Genomic DNA, 24,554 nt, shown 5'->3' on the forward strand with positions numbered 1-24,554 from the left:
CGTGGGGTCAAGAAATTCAAACAAGGACAGTGAAAGGGGAAAAGATTACGATATGACAATCAGGAGTTATTTCTGGGCTTAAAATAATTTTTTTCAATTAATTTTTTAAGCCTACAATTAGGCGTCGATTTTTTTAAATAAATTTTAAGCCTACAACAACAATTTTTAAGCATGCAATTAGGCGTGGATTAAAAAAGCAAATTTTTAAGCCTACAATTAGGCGTTGATTTTTTTAAACGAAAAAGTTTGAGCCTAAATTTAGTCGTGGATTTTTTAAAAGAACATTTTTAAGCCTACAATAAGGCGTGGATTTTTTTTAAATAAATTTTTTAAGCCTACAATTAGGCGTGGATTTTTTAAAAGAAATTTTTTAAGTCTACAATTAGGCGTGGATTTTTTTAAAATAAATTTTTTAATTCTACAATTAGGCGTGGGTTTTTTAAAAGAAATTTTTTAAGCCTACAATTAGGCGTGGATTTTTTAAAAGAAATTTTTTGAGCCTATAATTAGGCGTGGATTTTTTAAAAGAATATTTTTTAGCTTACAATTAGGCGTGGATTTTTTAAAAGAATATTGTTTAGCCTGCAATTAGGCGTAGATTTTTTTAAAATAATATTTTTAGCCTACAATTAGGCGTGGATTTTTTAAAAGAAAATTTTTGAGCCTATGACATAATAATGCATATTTTTAGATTGCAAAACAGTATTAATTTTTAAATGGAATCTGAGCCGAAATATTGCATATTTTCAGGCTGAATCCTTACGTTGAAAATCTATGACTGATTTTTGTTTTAATTGAAATTTGTTTCCCTTATAAACTCACCTTCTTTTCCGGTTTCGGTTTTGGCACATCCTTTTTCTTCTTACGTGGCGGTATTCGGCCATTGAATTCCTGTAATCGTTCACGGCCAGCCGTAAAATTATCATAACGATCATCGAATTCATCCCAACTCGTTTCATGTTCACTTTGATATTCACGTTCATCTTCGCCCGTTGAGGTCAAACGTGATCTATATATAATTATAAAGGCGTGGGAAGGAAATGGAAAAGAAGAAAAGAAAAAATTACAAATGTTAAAAATAATTAATTAAAAATAAACAACAATGATTAATTGGTTGCAAATGCAAATCATAACAATACGCCAATCAAGCTTAAATAAAACGATTGACAAGAAATGAAGGAATTACAAAAATAAAAAAAAACTTGCAACTGGAATAATGACAGACTTAAAACAGCCTTATCTTGCGGATTATAGACAAATGGAAAAATAACAACAACAACAGCAACAAGGCAGACTCTGAGTGTGTCATCCACATGTGGTGATGGTCGTGGTGGCCCATTGTGGCTTACTGGCCGTTTTGTGGTAATTAAAAGTCTGCTTTGCCATTTCATGGGAGAATTAAAAATTTTACTATTAAAAAAATTTTTTGTATAACAAGGAGGCCAATGGACTTTGGTCAAAGACTCTATGGAGTATGGGAAAATATTATTATTTGATGTAAGCTACTTAAGAAAGGGTGTCAATTGTCTGGAAAATTTATTAGATGCTGTGATGGGAAAACAAAATTGTCTATAATTAAAATTCAAAAGGCCTATCAAAAATATGGGGAGTAATTGTCTGTCTATATAAAATACCTACCGTCTGGCTGTATCCGAAAGACTTCGATGTAAACTTCGGTGAGCACCACTGGGTCCTGAACTAACTGACAAACCGGCCGCCGCTGTTGACGTCGTGGCATTAGCTGTGGTGGGTGTGGGCGGTGGCGTATATTGAACATAACCCGGTCCATATTGATGATAGCCAAAATGTGGATAATGAGGATAATGCGGATGATGCGGTGGCAGATATTGATGACTACTACTTTGTGGCACAGGCGGTGCTGACTGTGGTGCCTGTGATGTTTGGGCCGAACTTGAACATGTCGGTGCTGACTGATGGAAAAAATTCACTTCATCGCCGGCAGCAAAGCTAACACTTGTGCGGGGTGTACGTGGGGTGCTGCGGCTGCGTGGAAAGAAAACATCACCGCCCGTGTAATTCGGACTGTGTACAGAGCAGGAGGGACTGGGTGGTGTGGGATATTGGAAAACGGGAGCACCTGAAATTGACAAAAAAAAGTAAAGAAAAATAAATTAAACTAAAAAATACACAAATTAAAGTCTATTTTTAATATTCAGAAATAAATCATTTCGAAATGACAACTTTTCTTTAAATTCCCATTAATTTCAATTAATCTCCACTGCCATAAATAAAATGTAATGCCGATAAAAAAATTACACAGCTACAACACAAAGTCATTAGCAAGCAAAATTTAATCAATTGTGAATAGTTGACAATCTACTTTACATATTTAATAAAAACAATTTACAAATTGCTGTTGTTGTTGTTGATTTTTTGCTATAGAAAGATTCTTTTTATCCCTTGTATAAAATGCATATAATTATGGCGCCTGTCAAAACGCCTACGATCTCAACTCATGCCTCTGGCCGTTTTACAGTTGATATGAAATGAATATTGTCTCGATTTGAGTTGCGTTCTGTAGAATGCTTGCTTGCGGGCTAAATTAAGTGATATTCGATTTTGTTTATTATTCATATTTAACAATAAAGAATGTATGCAATAAAAAAACTCTTAATTATTTTAAATATTAATGTTTTTCTGTATTCATTCTAAAAACATAAGAAACTGGACATTTCAGCAGATATTAACCCATAAGTGAGTGGAGGGGTATTTGAGGAAAAAAATATTTTGAGACAAATTAATATTTTTTCATAATTTGTCGACCTGACCGGAAAATTTAAGAGTGACGGGAAAATAGAAAACACATTTTTGAAGGCATAGAAAGTATTTCTGGTCTGCATTGTATATGACTAAAATACGGAGGGTATACAATTCCAATTACAAAACCTCAATGGCTCTTTACCGAGAGAAGATCTCTAAAATATATCCGAATGATAACCCTAGACCCCAGCTTTTCGAGCATGGGATATATCTTAAAAGTTAAATTCTCAAGTCTAGAGGTATTTGAAAAATCCGCCATAATTTTTTAATACTAATTCCGAACTTTAGTATTTTGAAGGACCGCCAGATCCGTTTGTGTGAATGTTTACAAAGCACTTTTTTAAGAGCTCGGAATCCCACGATTTCAAAAATTTCGGAAGCAGGACGTTTGACACATCAATTAGTTGGATTTTAAATACTTTTTGAACTGAAGCCCCCAGCTTCTAAGTTTGTAAGGAACCCTCAAAGATGCATAAACATAATTCAGGAGTCCTTATAAAATCCCAGTTTTCCTTATGAAATTCCAGTTTCCGAAAACCAAAACGACCATTTCCTTTCCCACTTTCTAGTTGGATTGCTTGAGACCTCCTGGTGTCACAATGGGTTCAATTAAATTTCCTTTGGTCTAAAGCCCCAAGTCTTGGAATGGTGTTAGTAGTGTTTTAAGCACTGGAAGTTAATTGTCATCAACAACGTCGTCATTTGTCGTCGTCACTGTCGTATATTTTGCGAATCGGTAATGTTGTTGTATATATTTTTTTTATTTAGACACATTGACCCTGAAACTACACCTGATTGTTGTTGATTTTATTACTCTTTATTATTGTTGGTGGCAAATAAATTGCAGCTATTGTAAACGGGCAACAACCACAAAAACAAAACTGGTTGTTCGGTTCGGCTTGATGTTTAGAGTTGTTGGTATTTTATTATGATAAATTATGCACATCACTTGGTATGGTTGGTACGCTCGAGTTGCCCGTATCTGTAACTGCCGGCCTGGCAAGAAGGTGTAATGTGAACAACAGATGGAAAGACAAGCCGAGAGACAGACAGACATACATTCATACAAACAGACTGACAACCAGAAAATTTGCATAAAATTGCAGACAATTTAAGATTAACGATAATGCATTTAATTTATTTAAAATACAATTGCATTCAGTGCGAATTGATGATGAACAGCGCATCCATGAAAATGCATATCTTGCGGCTTGATATCATTAACACACATTTTCTGTGTGTGTGTGTGCCTTAGACTTAGAGTAATCAATCTTTTTGTAAAAGAATTAAATACAAGGCATTTGATTTGTTAGTAAAATAAAATTAAAGAAAAACGATCTAAAATAATGTCTAGACATTTAGCTGAAAAATAAGATAAGAATTTGCCACAGTAGTAAATTCTGGTAACCAGAAAAACAACAGAAAAATGCTTTTATTACTTTGAGCCATCATAAAATTGCCAGAATAGTCACAGCAATCCGTTTAAATGATTTGATTTGCACTGCTGGGAACAGCAACAACGACAATAATAAATATTATGCAAAATTGTTTATGACACCGAAAAAAGAACCTGCATGTCCTCCATTTTATGGCTGCCTCCTTTAAATGGTGTTTTGTCATATCACACTCTGGTTGGTCCCAAGCAAATATATAAAAAGGTAAAAAAAAATATATTTTTACGATCTTACAACCGGTACAGTGCACGAATGCAAAAGGTTATAAAACTAGCAATGACAGTTGAATAACACCAAGAACAAAAAAACAAGTCGTTAAAACTCATTTCAAACATAAAAGGAATTATTTTTTTTTTGTCGAACAAAAAATTAAACAAATCAAAACTTTAATTTTAAGTGGCAATTAAAAAATTAAATTTAAATAAAATGCAAGTTTACCTCGAAAGAATGTTGACTTTTGGGGAGATATTAATAATATTTCGTTTATCAATGCATACTTTTAGGAGTGTAGGAACATTTTTTATAAATAAATATATTTATTATAGATAAATAATAGTAAATAAAAAATAATATGCCAGCTGTTAAAAGCTCTAATGAAAGAATTGAGACAGAATGGCATAATTAAATATTATTGCATATTTTTAGGAGTTAGTGTTTGTATTACTTATTCACAAATATGGCATACTTTTAGGAGTTATATCAAATTGCTTCTATTGTGTATTGCTATATTATAATGCTATTTTGTTTTTTTATTTTTTAATTCAATTTTCAATTTTTATTTATTTTTTAATTTATTTAACGCTTGACTTAAAAAACCACTTGACCTTCTTGTGAATTCTACTTCATTCTCTCGTAATACCATTAATAAGCAATTTTTGATATTTAGCACAATTCTTGGCCACAATAGTTTTAATCGAATTCAAAACGAAAATATTTGATTTTGTAATTCACAAATCAATAAGTGGTATTTTTCAAGGCTTATTCTTGGCAATTCTCGAGAGAGATCTGTTTAAATAGAAACAAAATTGAAATCAATCAACAATGGACTACGACAATCGAATGTACAACAATTTGTGTCATAGGTTTAAATTTATATTAACTTCCAAAAGACATTTGCTGTAGATAATTGATGATTACAAATTCAGGCAAACAACTAACAATAACTAAGCCATGATTGATTATTGTCAGCTGCAAAAAAAAAACGCGAAAAAATACAACAATAACAAACTCAATGGAAAACTTCAAACGTTAATCCATTGAATATATGCCAGACATTTGACCAACTATTAACAGACATTGTGACGCTGATGCCAAGTTTTGAGTCTGGCATGTTACTGTGAGTTTTTTTTGTCAGAAAAAAAACTCAAAATTGCACGTGTATCATGTTTTAGTTGTAATTTTGTTTCGTTCAGTTTTCATCATGTTTTTTCACCATTTGTCAAATTGTCATAAATTTTAACACCATAAATTTTGTAATTAAATTATCGTCAGCAATTAGCATCACACATCACAGCTAGTAGGAGGGTTTGGTCTTTTTTTTATTGCAAAAAACTTTGTTTTCATCACTTAACGAAATATGTAGAATTTAGAATACTCGTACAGACCTGTTGGCTCTTTAGCATATAATTATAATACATTAATAAAAAAAAGCGAGACAACATATGCAAATCTATAATTTGTTAATAATAATAATTGTAAAAAATCTCAAATGTGTTTAGTTTACAAAATTTTCTAGAATTTTTTCAACAAATAACGTATGTGCTTATAGTAAAGATAGGAAATTGTCGATGATGGTGTAATAATTATAAGTTGTTATTGCATTTTTATTTATGATAAATAATGTTGTACACATTTTTTAATTAAACATTCTAAACACTTTTTTTCTATTTCAGCAGTACAGCCATAAAGTATGCAACATATTTGCCAACCCCGATGTATGCAATATATTTGATAAAAAAAAACTCTTAACGAGGAAGGCGGTCTCCTGACATCCTAAAGGTAGGCTACATTTTTTATTAATTGTGATGTTAGTAAAATTGTACATCCTTAAGGTATGCAATATATTTTTAGTCAAATATTATTATATTTATATAATAATTATGAAATAATATATATTAAGAAAATATCTGTGGGAAAATATCTTAAGGGAAAACATGTAGAATAATGCAGTGTATTATTAGGGGTTTGTCGAATGATAATCCTTAATTATTATATAAGGACAATCCGAAATTTTATATCAGTTACAAAATATATTTTTTGATTAACCCTTTCAGTGTTTTTGTCGAATATATTCCACATTTAAAATTACTCTCTTCCTTTGCAAATTTTCGGTTATCCTGTGTACCGTTACAATTGATTTCTTTGTTTTTGCTGAAAGACAGACAAAACTGTCCGAGGGTTAAAATAAGAATTGCTTTTTTTTCTAAATTTTGTGTCTTCATACGATTTTAAGTACAAAATTTTAGATTTTTATTCCGACAAAAAAATTTTTTGACACTGAAAGGGTTAAAACAAGCTAGATTTTTCTTTCCTAAGAAACTATAACCTAAAGAAATGAAATATTACATCCTTAAAGTATGCAATATTAAATATTAAGTATAAATGAATTAATAATAGCCTTTCAATATTTTCTACCATCAGTTACAAGAATTAATAAAATAGGAGAAAAAAGAAACATGTTCTAAAATCTTCAGTACAATAGAACCAAAATATTAGAGCCTTAAAGTAGGCAATGCTTTTTAATAGTAAATACCTCTTTGAGAAAACATATCAGCTGATTGTCGGTCACTGGGATCGAATTAGTTTCATCACTTCTCAATATTTACTATCAAAATATTTAGATTTTTCGAATGTCTGTTTATCTGTTTTCCTAAAAGTATGCAACATATTTATAAGTTTGACTTATTCCCTATTAAAAAAAATTAAGAAGTGAATTATTTTTTACAATATTTACTACAGATTAAAGTATTTACAGATTAAAGTAATTAAGAGAAAAAATCGAAACATTTTCTGAAACCTTTAATACAATAGAATTAAAACATTAGATCCTTAAAGTAGGCAATGATTTTTTTAATTGTAAATATATTTTTGAGAAAACATTTCAGCTGATTGTCGGCCATTGGAATCGAATAAGCTTCATCACATCTCAATATTTACTATCAAAATAATTCGATTTTCTAATGCCTATTTTTTGAAATTCGCCCAAAAGTATGCAACATATTTATAAATTTGACTTATTCCCTCTTTAAAAATATTAAGAAATTTATTATTTTTTTAGAATCTTTAGTAATTCAACTTCACTTATCATACCTTTCCATTATTTCAATTCAAATTCTATAAAACAAAAAATAAATAGAAAAAATAATTCCATTACAACTAATGACTCGTTTTGTTACCCGCATTCGTAACATATATAAATAGAGAAATATAAGAAAAAGAAGAAGAAAAAATAGCAACAACATTGCAATGCATTGCGCAGAATTGCATCTTAACGATGCTGTTTGTTTGATTTTTTTTGCTATTTTCAAGGTTAAATTTGTTTTGAAGTAAGCGCGCGCTTTTTACTTCATTTGCGAACAGCGAACAACGTGCGGACCAAGCCGCTAACAGCAGTTGTTGTAGAGATCGTACGTTCTTCGTTCGTTCCACAACAAATCCAGCACGTGAATTATTGTTTATAACAACAAATGCTTTTTTTTCTTTCTTTAGGTGATTACGGACAGACATAGGAATAGATGATAGACGGACAGACGACTAACCAGCTGCATGCAATAGCCATGGTGGCAGCCGTCATCATCGTCATCAACAGCAGCTTAAGCTTTAGACACGAAGAAGAATAGAAAAAAATTACTATCAGCAACAACAAAAACAACACCACAAAAGATGGAATACATCAAAGCGTCATCAAACAAGTTTCAAATGCAATTCCACTAATGTTGTTATTTAACAATGAGAGGGTTCCAAGCAGGCAATGGGGTAGGGTTCTAAAATAACTAACTAAAGAAACAATTGTCTTCAGTTTTTTTTTTGTTTTTTCATCTAGGCTGCTGTTGCAGTTGTTAAACCACTCCTTTTTCAGCGAAAACAAAATCGTGTTTTACGCTGCTCTTCTATATTGCTTATAAAGGCTATACACGTTTGACCACGTTGCAATGAAGAAAAAAAAACACAACAACAACAACATAATGCTTAAGTGGCTGCTTAAATGTTGCTGCTGCTGTTATTGTTGTTAGAACAATTACCTCCCTCTCTCCCCATCTCTCGTTTGTTAATAAGTTCTGCTAAATGGCTTGAAAATCGCTTAAAGGCCTTATGCTTAAGAATAGCTAATAATTCTTTTTTTCACTTTTATTTTTTTAATGAAGTTTTTTTCGATTTGTGCTTTAATCATTAACCAAATGTTTCGTTAAATGAAATATGTTGTTCGAAGCTTATGTTCTGCTGGTATTATTGTCGTCGTCATATGTTGCAAATTTAAGTATTACAACCTCCAACATCACAGTTGGTGCCGTTGCTGCTGCCGCTGTGACTGCCAACCTTTGAGTGGAGATCAAGGATTGGAGGTCAAAGTAAAATAATTAACATTTATTGTTGTTGTAGTTGTTGCTGCTGCTGTGTTATATAAGTGAGCATAACGAACGAGTTAGTAGCACAGTACCCAGTAGTTTATAATATAAGGGTCAGTTTCAGGCTACCATTTTGAATTAAAGATCAATTATTATTTGACTTTCGGCAAAATTGTGAGTGAGTAATAAATTTTTTGGGTGACTAAGTTGGAAAATGTAAGAAGAAAAAGGAAACTAAGAAGGGGTGGTGGTTACAAATTTTCCATTGCAAAAAAGCAACATTTATATTCAAATCTGCTTATGGATTATGATCTAAATTTCGGTGGTATATATACATATGCGTAAATATGCCCTAGAATATATTAAAAGTCATATATTCTGTAAGGCAATAACTAGAATTTATTATCCAAACGCCTAATAGTAGACCATAAAGTGAATTGTATTAAGCAATCAGTTGTTTTGGTTTAACTCCTAATAGTATGCTTTAAAAAATATGTCCCCAAATATATTACTTGCCAATATTTTTTCTTTAAATATGACTTCTCCAAGGAAAACACTAAAATGTATAATCAAAACGCCTAATAGTATGCCATAAAGTGAATTGTTTAACTCCTAAAAGTATGCTTTATCTATCTATCAATTTATTTTTGTAATCGAATGCCACGAATTTTCTGGAAAAGAACTTCTGTTGAAAACACATTTTTTTATAAAATTTAAACAAGGATTTTAAACGATATTGATTGTTTGGGGAGTATATCAAAATATATGTATAGGCCAATGTAAGATCAGCGAAAATTAAAATTAAAAACTTAAATTAAGTTAAAAAATTAAAAACTTCTAGGAGCAAAAAAATAGAGAATAACGAAATTAATTTGAAACCATTATGAGGTTTAGGAGAACATATAAAATAATAAAGTATAGTTTCATTGCATACTTTCAGGATCTGAAAAATATATACAGTTAATCTGGTATATTTTTAGGCCCGAAATAAGATACGAGGTTTATGAAATGAAACGCTGATCCTTTCAAGAAGCAACAAGTTTCATATTTATCTAATTCCGGTTTCTCGAATATGACTCACAATAAATCTTTTATTTTATGTACCCGAAATGTTATTGTAATTTTAAATCAATGAACTTTCGAAAATTACACAAAAAATCTTTTTCCCAGGGTTATTAAACTTTCATCTACATATCCGTATTTGTCATCCAATAAAACAACCGTTAATTCTAAGAAAAAATCAAATCAATTTTGTCATTATAATTTCAAATTGAATTTGAAAAAACCGCAGAAATAACAAAAATATTGCTTGCCTAAATTGATTCTAAAAACACGTTTCGTTTAGCACGTTTTTATTTTTTACCAAAAAAACAACAACAAATCCAAATCAATAAAATTCTCATTCATAATCACGATCGTCGAAAAAACAAAATCACACATTCAAACTGTGGGTGATTTGTTGATTGGTCATAGCTGATCTGAAAATCAATCAACCAAACTGCAGTTATTTTGGCGCGTGTTACTCATGTCATGTGGTTGGTTGTGAAACATTTTTTTTTGGTTTTTTGAAATGTGCATGTTTGACCATATGAGGATGTCCGACAGGCTGTCTGTCTGTGTTTTTGTATTTCGAATGAAATACACCCAAATATGGTTAAGAGTTCATTGAAATATTTTAAGAAGATTTAACCGAAAAATATAAAACACAAAAAAACAACAAGTAAACACACTTAAGATTGCATGGCAGATCAGATGTTGCGCATGACAACCATGATGATGACTATGGAAGATGTTGCTGTTCGTTGGAGCAAGTAGATGTGTAGGTGTTCCAGATATCCCCAAAACAAAAAGCAACGAAATAAATAAATCAAGGTAGACCGTTTTGTTTTTGTTTTTTTTTTTTTTAACACGACTTTTAATTACAGCTAACTGTTACCGATTACTAGGAAATTTCGTTATTGGTCATTACCCTGGAGATTTTGTTTAACCATTTTTGGTCAAAAAATAAAAAAAAACATCAAGAAAATTTCGTGTAAATCCTTTTATGTACAATTGAGGATACAATTTTTTTTTTGGTCAAATGTAAAGCTTCCGTATGATGTTGTATTATTGTTGTAAGGCTGGCTATTAATTACATGAAAATGTTATTTGACCATAAATGGTAAGCAACTTAGAGATTAATTAGTAGATTTTTATAATTCCACGGTTAATTGTTAACATGTGTTAATTAAACAATTAGAAGAGTTACAATGAGAATAAGTATGTAGCTATTTTTTTTGTTCTACTTGGTTCTGGTTGATGTTTAAGGCCGCTCCTATTAGTTACAAAAAATAAAATAAACTAACAATGATCTTTGTTATATTTTATTGTTATTGATTTTGAGAAGTTTGTCATGTTTTCAACATGTCATGTTTTGATTTCAATTTTGGTTAAGTCAACATTCAATCATTCATTAAGATTCAACACTACTATGTATTTTTTGTGAGAAACGAGATATGTTTTTTTTGTTCTTCAAATTCAATTTAATATTTCTGACAAAAGTAGCGACAATCATTTGTCAATCGTAGATTTGTGTTGAATTGATTGACATTTTTATTTTTTTTTTCTAAATTCAAGTTAGACACGAAAAAAATATCCCAAAATCGTGTTTTTGTATTTCAAAGAAAATAAGGTGATGAAATTATTGACAAATTCCTTTTGAAGTATTCTAAGGAGAGTCTCTCTGGGGGCATTTATGGTAGTATCAGGAAAATAGTTTTTTTTTAGTTTCTTCTAAACTTGGACATTTGAAAATTGTTAGGAAATAATGGCTAATGAGCAATTCTAACCATAATAAGCAGTGTGTTCAAGGAAGAATACGAAAATTTTTGGAAAGTGTTAGATTTTGTTCTACGCTTCCTATTGACATTATAAAGGCCAAATATTGGATATGGATTTAGGAAGTAAATGCTGGGAAGAATTTTCGAAATAGCATAAATTTAGTTAAGGATGTATAAAATATAGTATGGCTCAAAATTCAAAATATACAAAGGGATACATATGGACTAAATAAATACTAATAAAACAGAGACCAATGCATACTTCTAGGGTAAATATATTTTTATATATGTTTATGCTCCTAGAAGTATAGATTGGTTTCTATTTAATTATAGTATATTTTCATACAGATTCCATGGGAGTAACGAAATTGATTAGAAACCATTTAGAGTTTTAGGAGAACATGTAAAATAATAAAGTATAGTTTCATTGTATACTTTCAGTATCTGAGAAATATAGATTTAATCCAGTCTATTTTTAGGCCTAAATTCATACGAAGTTTATGAATTGAAATGTTGATCCCTGTCAAATGTTGGGCATTTATGTCACTTCGAAGATTTAGGAAATCATTACATACCTGTAGACACCGAAAAAAAATCAAAAAAGGCTAGCCTAGTTTTAGGAGAAAATATAAAATACTAAAGTATAATTTCAATACATACTTTCAGGATCTGCAAAAATATACATTTAGTCTATTTTAAGGCCCGAAATTCATTATGAAATGAAACGCTGATCCCTTCAAGAACAAACAGTTATGGGAATAGTGTCTAATGTTGGGGAGTTCTGCCATTTCGTATATTTAGGAAATCGTTGTATACTTGTAGACACCGAAAATAATCAAATTATGCTAGTCTAGTTTTAGGAGAACATATAAAATACTTTCATTGCATATTTTCAGGATCTGAAAAAATATACATTTATTCTAGTCTATTTTTAGGCCAGAGATTCAATTCGAAGTTTATGAAATAAAACATTGATCCCTTCAAGATCAAACAGCTATGAAAATAATGTCAAATGCTGGAGTGTTCTGCCACTTCGCACATGCAGTAAATCATATTATGCTAGTCTAGTTTTAGGTCTAATACAAGATGCCATAGAAGTAACAAATTTAATAAGAAACCATTACATACTTATAGGTGGAGAAAATCGCTACACAATAACATAGACTAGATTCATTACAATATTTGTAAATCTGAGTTTTTACCGGCCAGACCGGTCCACAGCCTTACTTTTTTCAATACTAACATATTTTTTTTATCAGTTCAACATAACATAGCCTAGTTTTAGATTTTAAACTAAAATTTTCTGTGTTTCAATTGTTAACCTAAATTTATTTTTTTTAATTCAAATCCTAATCACATGTGGTACAGTTTCCACCACACTTATCCATGTGTAATGAAATTAAATGTAAATACTAAATTCTTATCGCTTATAGGTCTCTGCGTTCGTTCGTTTTTTTATATTTTTCATTATCATTTCAATGATGATAATCGTCATAGTTTTATTTGTAGTTCAATATGTAACTCCTAAGGCAGCCTAGACCTTGACATTAAAAATACAAATGCGAATAAACTGAACGCATTTGTTTGCCTGCCTGCCTTCGTCTTATCAATAATGGCGCACAATTGTTACGCTGGTTGTTCGTCGTAGCTTGTGGTGAGTGATGAGGAGGATGATGCTGCTGCTTAGCTAGCTAATGGAAACTGCATATTATATAGACATTTTACAATGAATGAAATAGAAAATCGGAAAAATAGTGAAGATTAGGAATAGCTCAAGGGGGAATCTTGCGCGACTAATGCAGCCAATACAGCTGGCACATGTGTGAGGTTAGAAGAAATATCAACAATAGTAAAAAATAATCAAATTATAAATGACAATTAACATTTTCTAATAATTAAGTTTAATACTTTCAAACATCCAGCGTAATTAGAAGAAGCTTTTCAAATAACTAATGTTTATTTTGTTTACAAATTTCCACCGGCAATATAGCACTGAGTTAAGTAATTCTAACTAAAACTTGAAAATATGTTAAGCACATATGTAATCACAATGAGGGTTTCTTCATTACAAAAAACAATAGAAAATAGTTTAAGATTATTTTAATTGTTGTTGTTTTTTTCGAAAACACTTCTTAATTATTGCTCGTACTTGACTGGAGTGTCTCAATATTAAGGGATTTGATGCAATTGCATATTACCTCACACAATAGCCTTACATTGTTTTCTATTTTGCCATCTAACAATCATTTGATCGTCTATTGTTCCCATTTCTTGGGCTCCTCTTCTCCATCTAGTCGGTAAACACTTGGAAATATGACGCATAATTTCCGTTTTTAGTTTATTATTGCACAGTATAACCCGCAAAAAAAAAAAAAGCCTAAACAAAACGTGCGATTTTCTTTTGTTATCTTGGGACACATAGTCGGCCGGTGTGTCGTTCTTCGTCTTCTTTATATATTTTTTTGGTAATACAATTATTTTAATTGCGTTGATTTTTTTCTACTTCTTCATATTTATTTTCTATAATTTCAGCACGAATCGTCTTTGGCTGCCACTTCGACATGTGTGCGAATTATTGTAGAGTAGTTTTTTTCTCGTGTTCATTGTTTAAACAATTATAGTAAATATATGTATGTATATCAGTCATGGAGAATGGAGTGTAAAGTAGTGATGATTAATCTATATTTTTTTACAAAACGATATTTTTGTTGCTGTTCTGCTATAACGTTGTTGTAGTTTGTATGTGAGTTGTTGTAATTTAATATTATTAAGTAGCTTGTGTATGGCGCTTTATCGCTTTAGTTTCTCAAAGTGTTGGATGTGCGAGTTTTTTTTACACAGCATTTAGCTGCTAATTTGGCGATAAATATAATAACTCTTGTGAGAATTGATAATTAATTGGAAACACATTATCTTCCATTTAATATATGTATTAGTAATAAATAAGTTTTGAAAATTATGCTCCTTGAGGTATGCAACAACATTAACAACATAAAGCGAAATTATTATTTTTATATTATAAAAAAATGAATTCAAAATATACTCCATGAAATAGGCAATACTATCAAGTTATTATGGCAATTCATATAGAACAATAAGGATTAAGTTAAAGAGAGCATTAAAGTAGGCTATAGAAAATATTTTGTTTATACCTTCCTCACAAGATTGACGATATTGTAACTTTATGTTCTGATCGGATATATAACAATGTATACAAATTATTTAATTTTTTTTTGCCAAATAAAAGAAATTTCCCAATATGGACCATACAAGTAAAGACCATTAATTTTTCTAATTTAATACCTAAACAAAAACAGCCTAAATGTAGGCAAGATATTATATCAATTTTATATTTCTCTTCTTACTATACCACCAAGATCTTAAACATATTTGGCTACAACCAATTTTGATCAATTAATTTTCTAGGGAATCTAGGGAAAAACATCCTGAAAGTAGTCAATATAAAAAAATCAAATTCTTAATAATCAATCTCTTTAATATAAAAAATCAAATATAAAAAATACAATAAAAAAAAAAAAAATAAAATTCATAATAATCAATCTCTTTAGTATACCATTTGGGTCCCATTTATTTGAATTTCCTCTCCCTCTTTTACTTCCTTTCCAAAAGTTAATTAAACCCCGTGATTATTTTCTTCATTCATTAAAGTGGCCACAATTTAAATTTTCTTCTCAAAGCTTTTCACAACTAATTAAAAATAAAAAAATGTTTTCTGGTAAAAAATAAAAAAAAAAAATTTCTATACTCTGTCTGTATCTATTAATAATTTCACGCCTATTTCCTGGATCCTATTGTTGTTTTGCAAACATTATATTGTGTTGCCTACTTTTAGGCGGTTAACAATGAAATAATAACAGTTTTATAGCATACCAGCCAGGCTGGCATTCATTGAAAGAAAGCCAACTACTCAATGGCAAATACTTCTCGCTCCCCTTCCACCATGCAGGGCCTACAAAACATCAAAAGAAAAACAAAAAGAAAAAACGGTTTGTTTGCATCTACTTCCTAGATCTTGTCATCAGACCACTTGAAATTATAGCAGACGACTAGGACAGGCAGTGGGACAGACGTCGTCTACAAGAAGACCAACTGAAGAATGTTAAAGAAAACCAAGATATTTTTTTATTTTTCTTTTCTTCTTATTCATCTCTACTCAAGACTATACAAATGAACTTTAAAATCATATCAAATTTGTGACGCCATGTTTTAGTTCATGGTCGAATGTCGAGACATGGCAGTAGCAGGATAACAGGAAGGCAAACCAAGGAATTTTCTTCCTGAAAAGAAATACAGAAAAAAACATTTTTGGGGTTTGAGTAATAACTCTTTAACCCCCTCTCTTTTAACCCTTTTTTGTACTGTAACTAGGCTTAGGAAAAACTTGAGAAAAACTCTTTTCATGGGATTTTCCAAACCATCTAAAAAGCAAAGTAAACAAAGTCAATGGCATTGAATAAAAATGCCAACATAAAATAAAAATAAGCAAACAATGTTTTCTAGGATAATGCAAAACGGAGACGCCAAACGTGCTAGGCTCTTGTCTCTGTGTGTGTGTGCGAATGTGTCATAGCCCTAAAAACCCAGACGAGCCCTCTATTAGGTGTCTATACCCCATGAGGAGCCTATACAACAAAAAAGCAGCTGTTTCTAGGCGGCCATATTTGCCGCCATTTTTTATTTTCCTCTTTGTTTCCTCGTTTGGTTTGCCTGCAATGCCAAGTAAACAAAGGCCACAGGAGAATGAAAATAATGAAAAAAATGGGAACGCGCCCTGTTTTAGGCTTCAGAAATTTTTATTTTTACGAAGTTGCTGAGCAAAACAAAACTTATAATAAAGATATAAATAATGTTGGTAATAAAAAAACATAAACATTGGACCTGTGCAGAAATCAGCTGTTTTTTAAGGCTAACACAAATGAGAGCGAAAAAAGAGAGAGCTGAGAAAGTCATGATGAAAACATTTGAAAAATGTGGCAAGTAATAGCAGGCGAGGTTTTTCTGCTGGGAATTTTTTTAAGGCATTTGGAGCAGCCTCAGTGGCTGCTGCAGAAAAATCAAGAGCATTGCCTTTAGTAAATATGCAGCAGTTATACAGCTGTAACTGTGTGAGTGATGAATGTGATGTGTATGTGAAGAATGCCAGAATGTAACGCCTGACAACAACACAAAGCGTTAAAAATTTTAACACATTAAGCTGGTTGCATTCCATTTGATGCTAGCTGCTGATGATGAGGATATAAAGTCAAAGCATGTTAGCTTTCTGCCTATTGTTTCCTTCTCACACCTTCGGCCGGAAAAAGGATGTAAACACAGAAAGCAAAGATGATAATATTTTCCACATAGACAACAACAACAAGATAAAATGCCACAAAGCTTAGAATGAAGTATAAAAAAAAGGTGGAAATGCCTATTCTAATGAGTGTGAATTTATGTCTGAAGATACATCCCCACATATTTCTTTGTGGTAGGGATGGATGTACAATAATTTGCCTTTGTAGGCATATATGTGCTATTCTGCTGCCGGTGTTGTTGTTGCTTTTGCTGTTATTTTAAACATAGCGAAAAATTGCTTATGATGCTGATGTTGTTGCTGTTATTTTCTTGCTTGCTGTATAAAAATGACACTGCTGCCACCAATGATGCTGATGTTGTGGTGGATGCAAATATTTATGTGTGTTTATTTTTAGCGTCTGTTTTTTATGTATAATTTCCAATGATGACTCATCGTGGATTAGGGATTTGCGGATACTTTTTTCTGTTTTTTGTTTATATAAAAAATGTGCATGGAAAAGATATGTGTGTAGGTTTAATTTGCAGCGAAATAGGCAAAGGGCGAATTTAAAAAAGAGAAAAAGACCTAAAAGTAGGCTTTAATTTTTAAATAAAATTGATTTACAATTTAAAATGTGGTTTTCAATATTATTAATATATATATATATATATATATATTAATTACTTTATAAAATTTTGAAATATTTTAAAAACAAACTCCTAAAAGTATGCACTTTAATTTGAGTTTGACTTTGAAAATATGTATTTATAATTTAATTTATAATTTGGGTTTTTAATATTATTAAATAACTGTGTATGTTTAATAATATTAAAATCCAAACTTTATTAATTATTTTCTTCAAATTTTGGAATATTTATGAAATAAACTCCTAAAAGTATGCACTTTAATTATTTTTAATCATTAATATATCAAGAGTAAGATCCTAAAAGTATGCAGCACATTTGGTTTGCAAGTACAATTTTAAATTTAAAAATCTTTCGAATAGAAATTATAGCTTATTTAATATTTAAAAATGAAGATCTTTGAGTTTCGAATCTTTAGTTCAAATACTCCTAAATGTATGCACTCCAGTTCCATTTTAGAAGCAACAATCCTATTCAAAAGAAAATTGATGTATATTTTTCAATAAAAGTATATGCGATTCGATTAATTAACCAATTCCCCATTGGCGTCAATTCGACTTCGATTTCAATAAATTTCAAAGAGCCTTACATTAAATCTACTGCATAATATATGCATGGTACTACGTAATTTTCAGAAGCTTAAACATCACATTACATGAAAAAAAACATCAACAACTAACCAGGTATTACTGCAACAAAAACACAACTAACAACCTAAAAAAGTGGCCAACAAAGCCCCCCAAAAAAACTAATGGTCAGTTTGGAAGGAAAACTAGTTTCTTTGCTAAGGATACGTATTGTAGTGGAGTTGGTGTTGTTGTTGGCTGTTTTTTTTTCTTAACATACAACAAAGAATAGTAAAAGCAGAAAAAATAACTTGAATTTCCAGATTTTGTCAAAACCAAACCGAAAAAAATCCTCAACAATAAAACTACGTTAAAACGTCATTTGATATCTGAGCACGCGAGCTTTACAAGATATACAATTTTGTTGTTGTTGCTGTTACTGTTGTGGTTATGGCAGTTTGGTTCTTAAGAAGTATAGAAGAAGTACAGGAGAAACAAAATAAAAAAAAATCGAAATCTCAAGAAAAACCAAAAAACCACAACTTTATTTGCAGCTCCAACATGGCTGGCTGGTTGGCTGGCTTGTTTGTCTTCCAGTGATTATGGATCACTGGTAGTTTTAAATAAAACCGTACACATACACCCAAACAGCTCACAAAATACACATGTATATACACATTTACAAAAGTGGGCGTGTAAGGCCTATTAATATGCCATAAGATACAATATTATGCTTAGCATAAAAATTGATTGTGTCTTGAAATGCAGGCACAACAGGCAAAAAGCAAAAAAAAAAAAAGAAATAAAAAGCCAGCATCAACTGGAGCACCAGGCAGGCAGCCAGGCAGTTAATATGGGCACGCGACAAACACACTTCGAGAACGAGAAACTACTTGGAACTGGTTAAGGAACCTAAAAAAGGCAAAAGCTTTACGGTTTTCATGTTGGAGTTTTTTGTTTTTCAGTTTATGTATGTGCCGTTTGTTATGTTTTTGTGTGTCTGTCTTTCGGTTTTGGTGGGGTTTTTGGTTGTTTGAGTTTTTTCACGTTATTTTTTTTTTAGACAAACCCATTTTCTAATTGACCTTAAGTGTTAAAAAGAGTTAAAGTGGGGCCAAACGCAAAAAAACGGCACAATAAATAATGATAGTAAATTATGAACATAAAATAGTAGTTTACATGAATTAGAGTATTTAAATTGTGGGGGTTTTGGGAGGAAATTAAGAACTTTATTGGTGTTTTTTTTGGTGTTTTTAGGAATTATTGGGTTATTTGGTGCAAGCCTAAAAGTATGCAGCAATGGAAAATGAGAAATTGAGAAATTGAAGAGTGTTATATTTAAAATGATATAGTATTTTATACCAATTACTTAAATCAATTTTTTTAAAAAATACTTCTAAAATAATGTCTAAACATATGTTTATAAGTAGGCAACAAATCCTCTAAGTAGGTAACAAATTCTAATTTATAGTTAGTGCCCAAAATTGGGGATTGATCTCCTTTAGAAAAAATCGATTTCTGAATAAGAATTCTCTTAATTTTTTTAAGTCTTTACGATTTTGAGTTTAAATCCTTATCCTTTATTAAAAAAATAATATTTTACTCCTTTGTCATAGTCCTTTACTGCATCTCAACACAACACTTTGGACACTAAGTACATGGGAATTGATTATTGAATGACATGGAAATCTTGCAAATCATTATATTGCCTACTTTTAGGGTGATAATGTAACGTGGTTCCATGGTATATATTAAGGAAAAGTTTCAAACAATAGGCTTATAATATTATTTTTAGTATACCATATTTTATAATGCATACCAGTTTTCTTTTGTTTTTAATAAATTAAGGCATATCCTTTATTTTATATTTAAAAAAAATTCCATATTATTATAATTCTTACAAAACTTTTCTAAATTGCCATTTACGTTTTTTACAAAAAATACACAAAAAGTATATAAAATACACCTCTTGTCGAAAATTTCAAGCCGACATTGCCAAGACCGTCCATTAAGATTTTTTTTGTGTACAGTATCTAATGTTTAGCTAACGGTTATTATTTAAATAATATTGGTAAATGACCACCAGCAGCAGTAACAACAACAACACCAACTGTTTGGCTTTATTTAATTGGTGGTCAATAAGATTTTGTGGTTTTTTGGTTGTTGCTGCCGCTGCTGTTTGTTTTGAATTTCGCAACAGTTCCCAGTTTTGTGTTTACATTTTTTCTATATTTATTTTTCAATTACAATAATAAAAATGTAACATAAAATATTTATGTCTACTATAAAAAAATAAATGAACTAAGATTTGTGGTAAGCAGAGGTAAAAATGAATTAAAATATTTTTTTTTATTTGTTAATTATGCAGTGTGGAGTCTGATTTGATTTTATGACTCATTTATAATAAGCTGGTTAGTGTAAAAAATAAGAAACCAAACGGAGTGGGGTTCTTAAGAATTTAACAGCCAACATAAATGTACCCTACAGTGGGGCAAACAAATTAATGAAATAAAATTCTAAATGATAGAGAAAAATTATGATGTTGATAGCATACCACATATAGTTTTTAATATTAGTATCTACGTAAAAAATATTAATTTCACATATTAATTATGCCTAATATATTTACAGAGTTTAATAAAAAATTAAGAGCCTAGGACTCAATTTCTGTAGTGCAATTCTGTTCTAAGAATGCGAAAAAAAAAATAAATTCTACGTTTACAATTCAGTTATCTCTAATATATTAAGGCAGTTGAATAGAAGATCTTAAAAATTTTTAATAAATCTAGGATTAAATTTTTCTTCAAGAAAAAAATGAATTGAACAGAAAACATGAATTGTTACTATTTTCTACAAAACATTTAAATGAAAACTTCATATTTTAAATAAATTGGGCGCCAATCAATACTTATCACTATGAATTACTGCAATTTTTTGTATATCCAATTTCTCAGTTCGTTTGAGTATCTTTCCAGTTAATGTTCAGTTATCTAAGACCTATAAAACTATATATTTTTTAAAGTTTTTACTACTTCGACCATTACCACCATCATTTCCACTATCATCACCATGGTCTACACCACCTCCAATCGTCTTAGGTTCCTGCCATTTTTTGTAATTTAAGATATTTTCTTGTCGAAGAAGTATCAAAAATTATTGATAATGCAGTTCTTTTTTATTGTAATTGGATATCTAAGCTGATTATTGCCATAATAAAATTACACCATAGAGACGATGACTGTGGCGCGTAGATTATTTGATTGCTGATGGTTAATTCGTAGCCAATGAATGATGTGACAAGAATTATCGCAGGTGTGAATAATGCTTTAGTAAGCATTAATTGTTTTTTTTTAGTTCTACTTTAGAAAAGGTGTATAAAAATATGAAATGATGATTTTGAAAAAACAAATAATAATTTCCAGTCATAAAAAATATTATGCAATGTCAGCAAGAACATTTTAAAAGGCATAAAAATAATGATAGGGATTGAATTGGATCCTCTCCATACAATTTGAGGTCAATGACACAATGGCCCTTTTAATGAAATACTACAATAAAAATAGGGTGAATAAAACCTTAGACATCTAACAATATCACTTGTAAAACAAAATTTGTATTTGAAAAAAAAATCAAAATTAAGGAAAATATATATATTCCCTTAGTATTAGTATTTCATTTCATTAATTTGAAAGGGCCAAAAGAACTTTGTCCATTTAGGAAAGACCACAAATAAAAGAACATGTCATAAAAGATGACTTCGAATAATCCAGAACAGTATGTTAAGCGTCTACATAGTATTTCAATATTTCTGACAATATTTCAAAGAACATGGCACCAAAAATGACGTTTTATGTTTTCAATATGTTATTTTTGGCAATAATTCAAATTAGTGGCGCCCAACGTGTGGGAATCTGTACCCATAAATTACCGATTTGAGACATACTCATGCATAAAAGTCAACATTAACAATGATTTATAATTTTTTAGCAGCAGCGCCCAATGTGGTGCACTTTTTATAAAGGAAAAAATCAGGAATATTATCAAAATTTAAAATAATGCCACCTAATGCGAATTATTGTGTTCTTAGAATTTCTACTTGGCTTGCATTAACTAAAGTGGCGCCCAACGAATGACAGTTTTTTTTTCGTAAAAATCAAAATTTGCGTTAAGGGTTTGCCATCATTCAAAAAATCCAAATTTCCAATATGATTTTGAATTTTTGGTAATTTTTTACGAAGTAGCACCCAACGTGGAGCACTTTTTATAAATGAAAAAATCCTAAAAGAGTATTTCGTGATTTAGTTTATTTTTAAAAGCTATCCAAAAACATAATACCCCGTAAATTGTTTCTGTAAGCTCAAGTCATAAGGGACAACAAATTAGAACTTCCAAACATTAAACAAAAAATCGCGAATTCATAATCTTCAGATTTAGCCCCTAATAATAATAATTTCATATGCAAAACCCTAATTAAGAAGTTATAGATCAAATCTTTTTTTAGGGATCTCGACAAATCCTGAAACCCAAGAAACTTAGTTATTGGGTGAATTTTGAAAAATATTTTTTATTGCATAATTTATGGAATGATTATTTTGCCCTGGTATATAATTACATTTCAGAATAATGCAAGAACATTTTGAAAATATTGTTTTGAATATCCTTAAAAATATTTATTTACCCGCAATATTGTATATGTTGGTGTTCAAGACCAGCCTTATTCAAAAGTAGTTTTGATCTGAACTTGCTTACTCACAACTGCGCATGTCTGGTTGATACATACAATATTATATCAGCTGATGAATTTCACAATACTTTCAATTGGTTACAAATTTTGTGAATATTTTTTGAAAATTATTATACAAAAATTTATAAATAATATATTTAAAATTATTATTTAACTAAGGAAAATATTTTTGATGGGTTTTTAATTTTAGTGAAAATTCGTATATAAAAAATATATATTTTTTATTCCTATTAATTTTTCATTTTTTTTTTAATTTTTGGAAGAGAAAAAATATTTAACCTATTTTTTTAAAAAGCCTTCATTTTTATCTCAATAAAAAATATTAATATTTTTTTATTTAATAAATATTATGTTTGTTTTAAGATTTTTATGAACAATTATTCCTAGTAAATAAAATTTATTTGAATACTCCTTTTATGGCAAATAAACTGTAATTCCCAGTTTTTAAATTCAAAATAAAAAATTATAATAAAAATAATACTGAAACTTACCACTGTTAACCGAATAACGATACAATGCTTCGTACAGTGCCATTACCATTCCCGGCACCAAAGGACTTTGCATTGGGGTCTGTGTCGCTGATGAGGTGGTATTTGGTGAAGCTTGCAATGAACTAGCAGCACTGTTGGTGCCATCTGAGGAGGTGTTGCCACCAGATGAGACCGTATCATCGGCACCACCCTCCGGCAAATAAAAGGGCACAGCCATTGTGTAATAATGTGACAATTAAATAATAGATATCGTAATGATTCCGATGGCAATGATCCTGATGACGATGTATTTCGTTGACAACAGCAACAACAAAACTGAATTGGCAAAAAATGTTTGTTGTCCTTGTTGCTGTTGCCTATCAAATTAATGGGTGTAACAGAAATGTTTTCTTGTTGTTATGTTTGTTTGTGATGGCAGTATTTTGTAAGGAATAAAATCCTTTTTGTATTTTCTTATTATTATTTTTTTAATTATTGTTGGTTGTCGTTAACTTTCCTTTTTGTGACTTCTCTTGATATGTTCAGAGAATTTCATCAATTTTTTCTTCTGATAACTTGTTTACATGTTTTTGTTTTTAATTTTTTAAAATAATTTTCAGTAGTTTATTTTTTGCACTGTTTATTTTTTTTGTAACTGATTTTTATTTCACAAATTTTTCTTATATTTTGTTTTTATTTTTGCACAATTTCTTTTTCACAAAAGTCGTGTTTAGTACAATTGCTTGAATTGTTTAACTAATTTGTTTTAATTATTAATTATTTTATGTTATATGTTTTTTATTTTGTTCACATAAAAAATATTGTTTGTTTTGATTTCGGGGCACTTTGCGCTATTTTTTCGTAGTTTTTTTGTTTGTTGTCTTTTTCTTATTCTTCTGGTTAGGGTCAGTGATTTTTCTTAAAAAACAGAAATCTTAACTAAAAAGCACTTAAAACGTCGTCGAACGTATAGATAAATTACAACAACACACGTCTTACTCGCTTCGTAGCTCGAATACAACTGCTGGTAATGTGGCTAGGAGCCTCACACCATACCCGACCGATTGGGGAGCACTTTTGCTTATTGTCGTCGTCTCTACTCTACTCTGCAGTGCAGCACACAGACACACAGTGCAATAAGAACGACGACAGAACAACAACAACAACAGCACACCGACGACGACAACAACAACGACACCGACACCATACTAAACACCG

The 24,554-nt window shown here is 30.3% G+C and overlaps 1 protein-coding gene across 1 annotated transcript in view; it reads right to left on the reverse strand.

The window, feature by feature from the left end:
• The window catches only part of LOC133326468 (cell death protein hid), a 29,713-nt gene extending 6,131 nt beyond the window's left edge, over positions 1 to 23,582 (reverse strand). The window contains exons 1-3 of the mRNA XM_061535101.1: positions 23,358 to 23,582; positions 1,639 to 2,098; positions 823 to 1,009 (exon numbers count right to left, since the gene is read on the reverse strand). Coding sequence (XP_061391085.1) covers positions 823 to 1,009; positions 1,639 to 2,098; positions 23,358 to 23,574 — 864 coding nt within the window. The 5' untranslated portion in view covers positions 23,575 to 23,582. The remainder of the gene's footprint in view (positions 1 to 822; positions 1,010 to 1,638; positions 2,099 to 23,357) is intronic.
• Positions 23,583 to 24,554: the final 972 nt, after the last annotated feature.

Source organism: Musca vetustissima, unplaced genomic scaffold (genome assembly GCF_032173495.1).
Source record: "Musca vetustissima isolate MV318-11 ecotype Yass unplaced genomic scaffold, APGP_CSIRO_Mvet_v1 utg13952, whole genome shotgun sequence".
Classification (NCBI taxonomy): Eukaryota; Metazoa; Arthropoda; class Insecta; order Diptera; family Muscidae; genus Musca; species Musca vetustissima.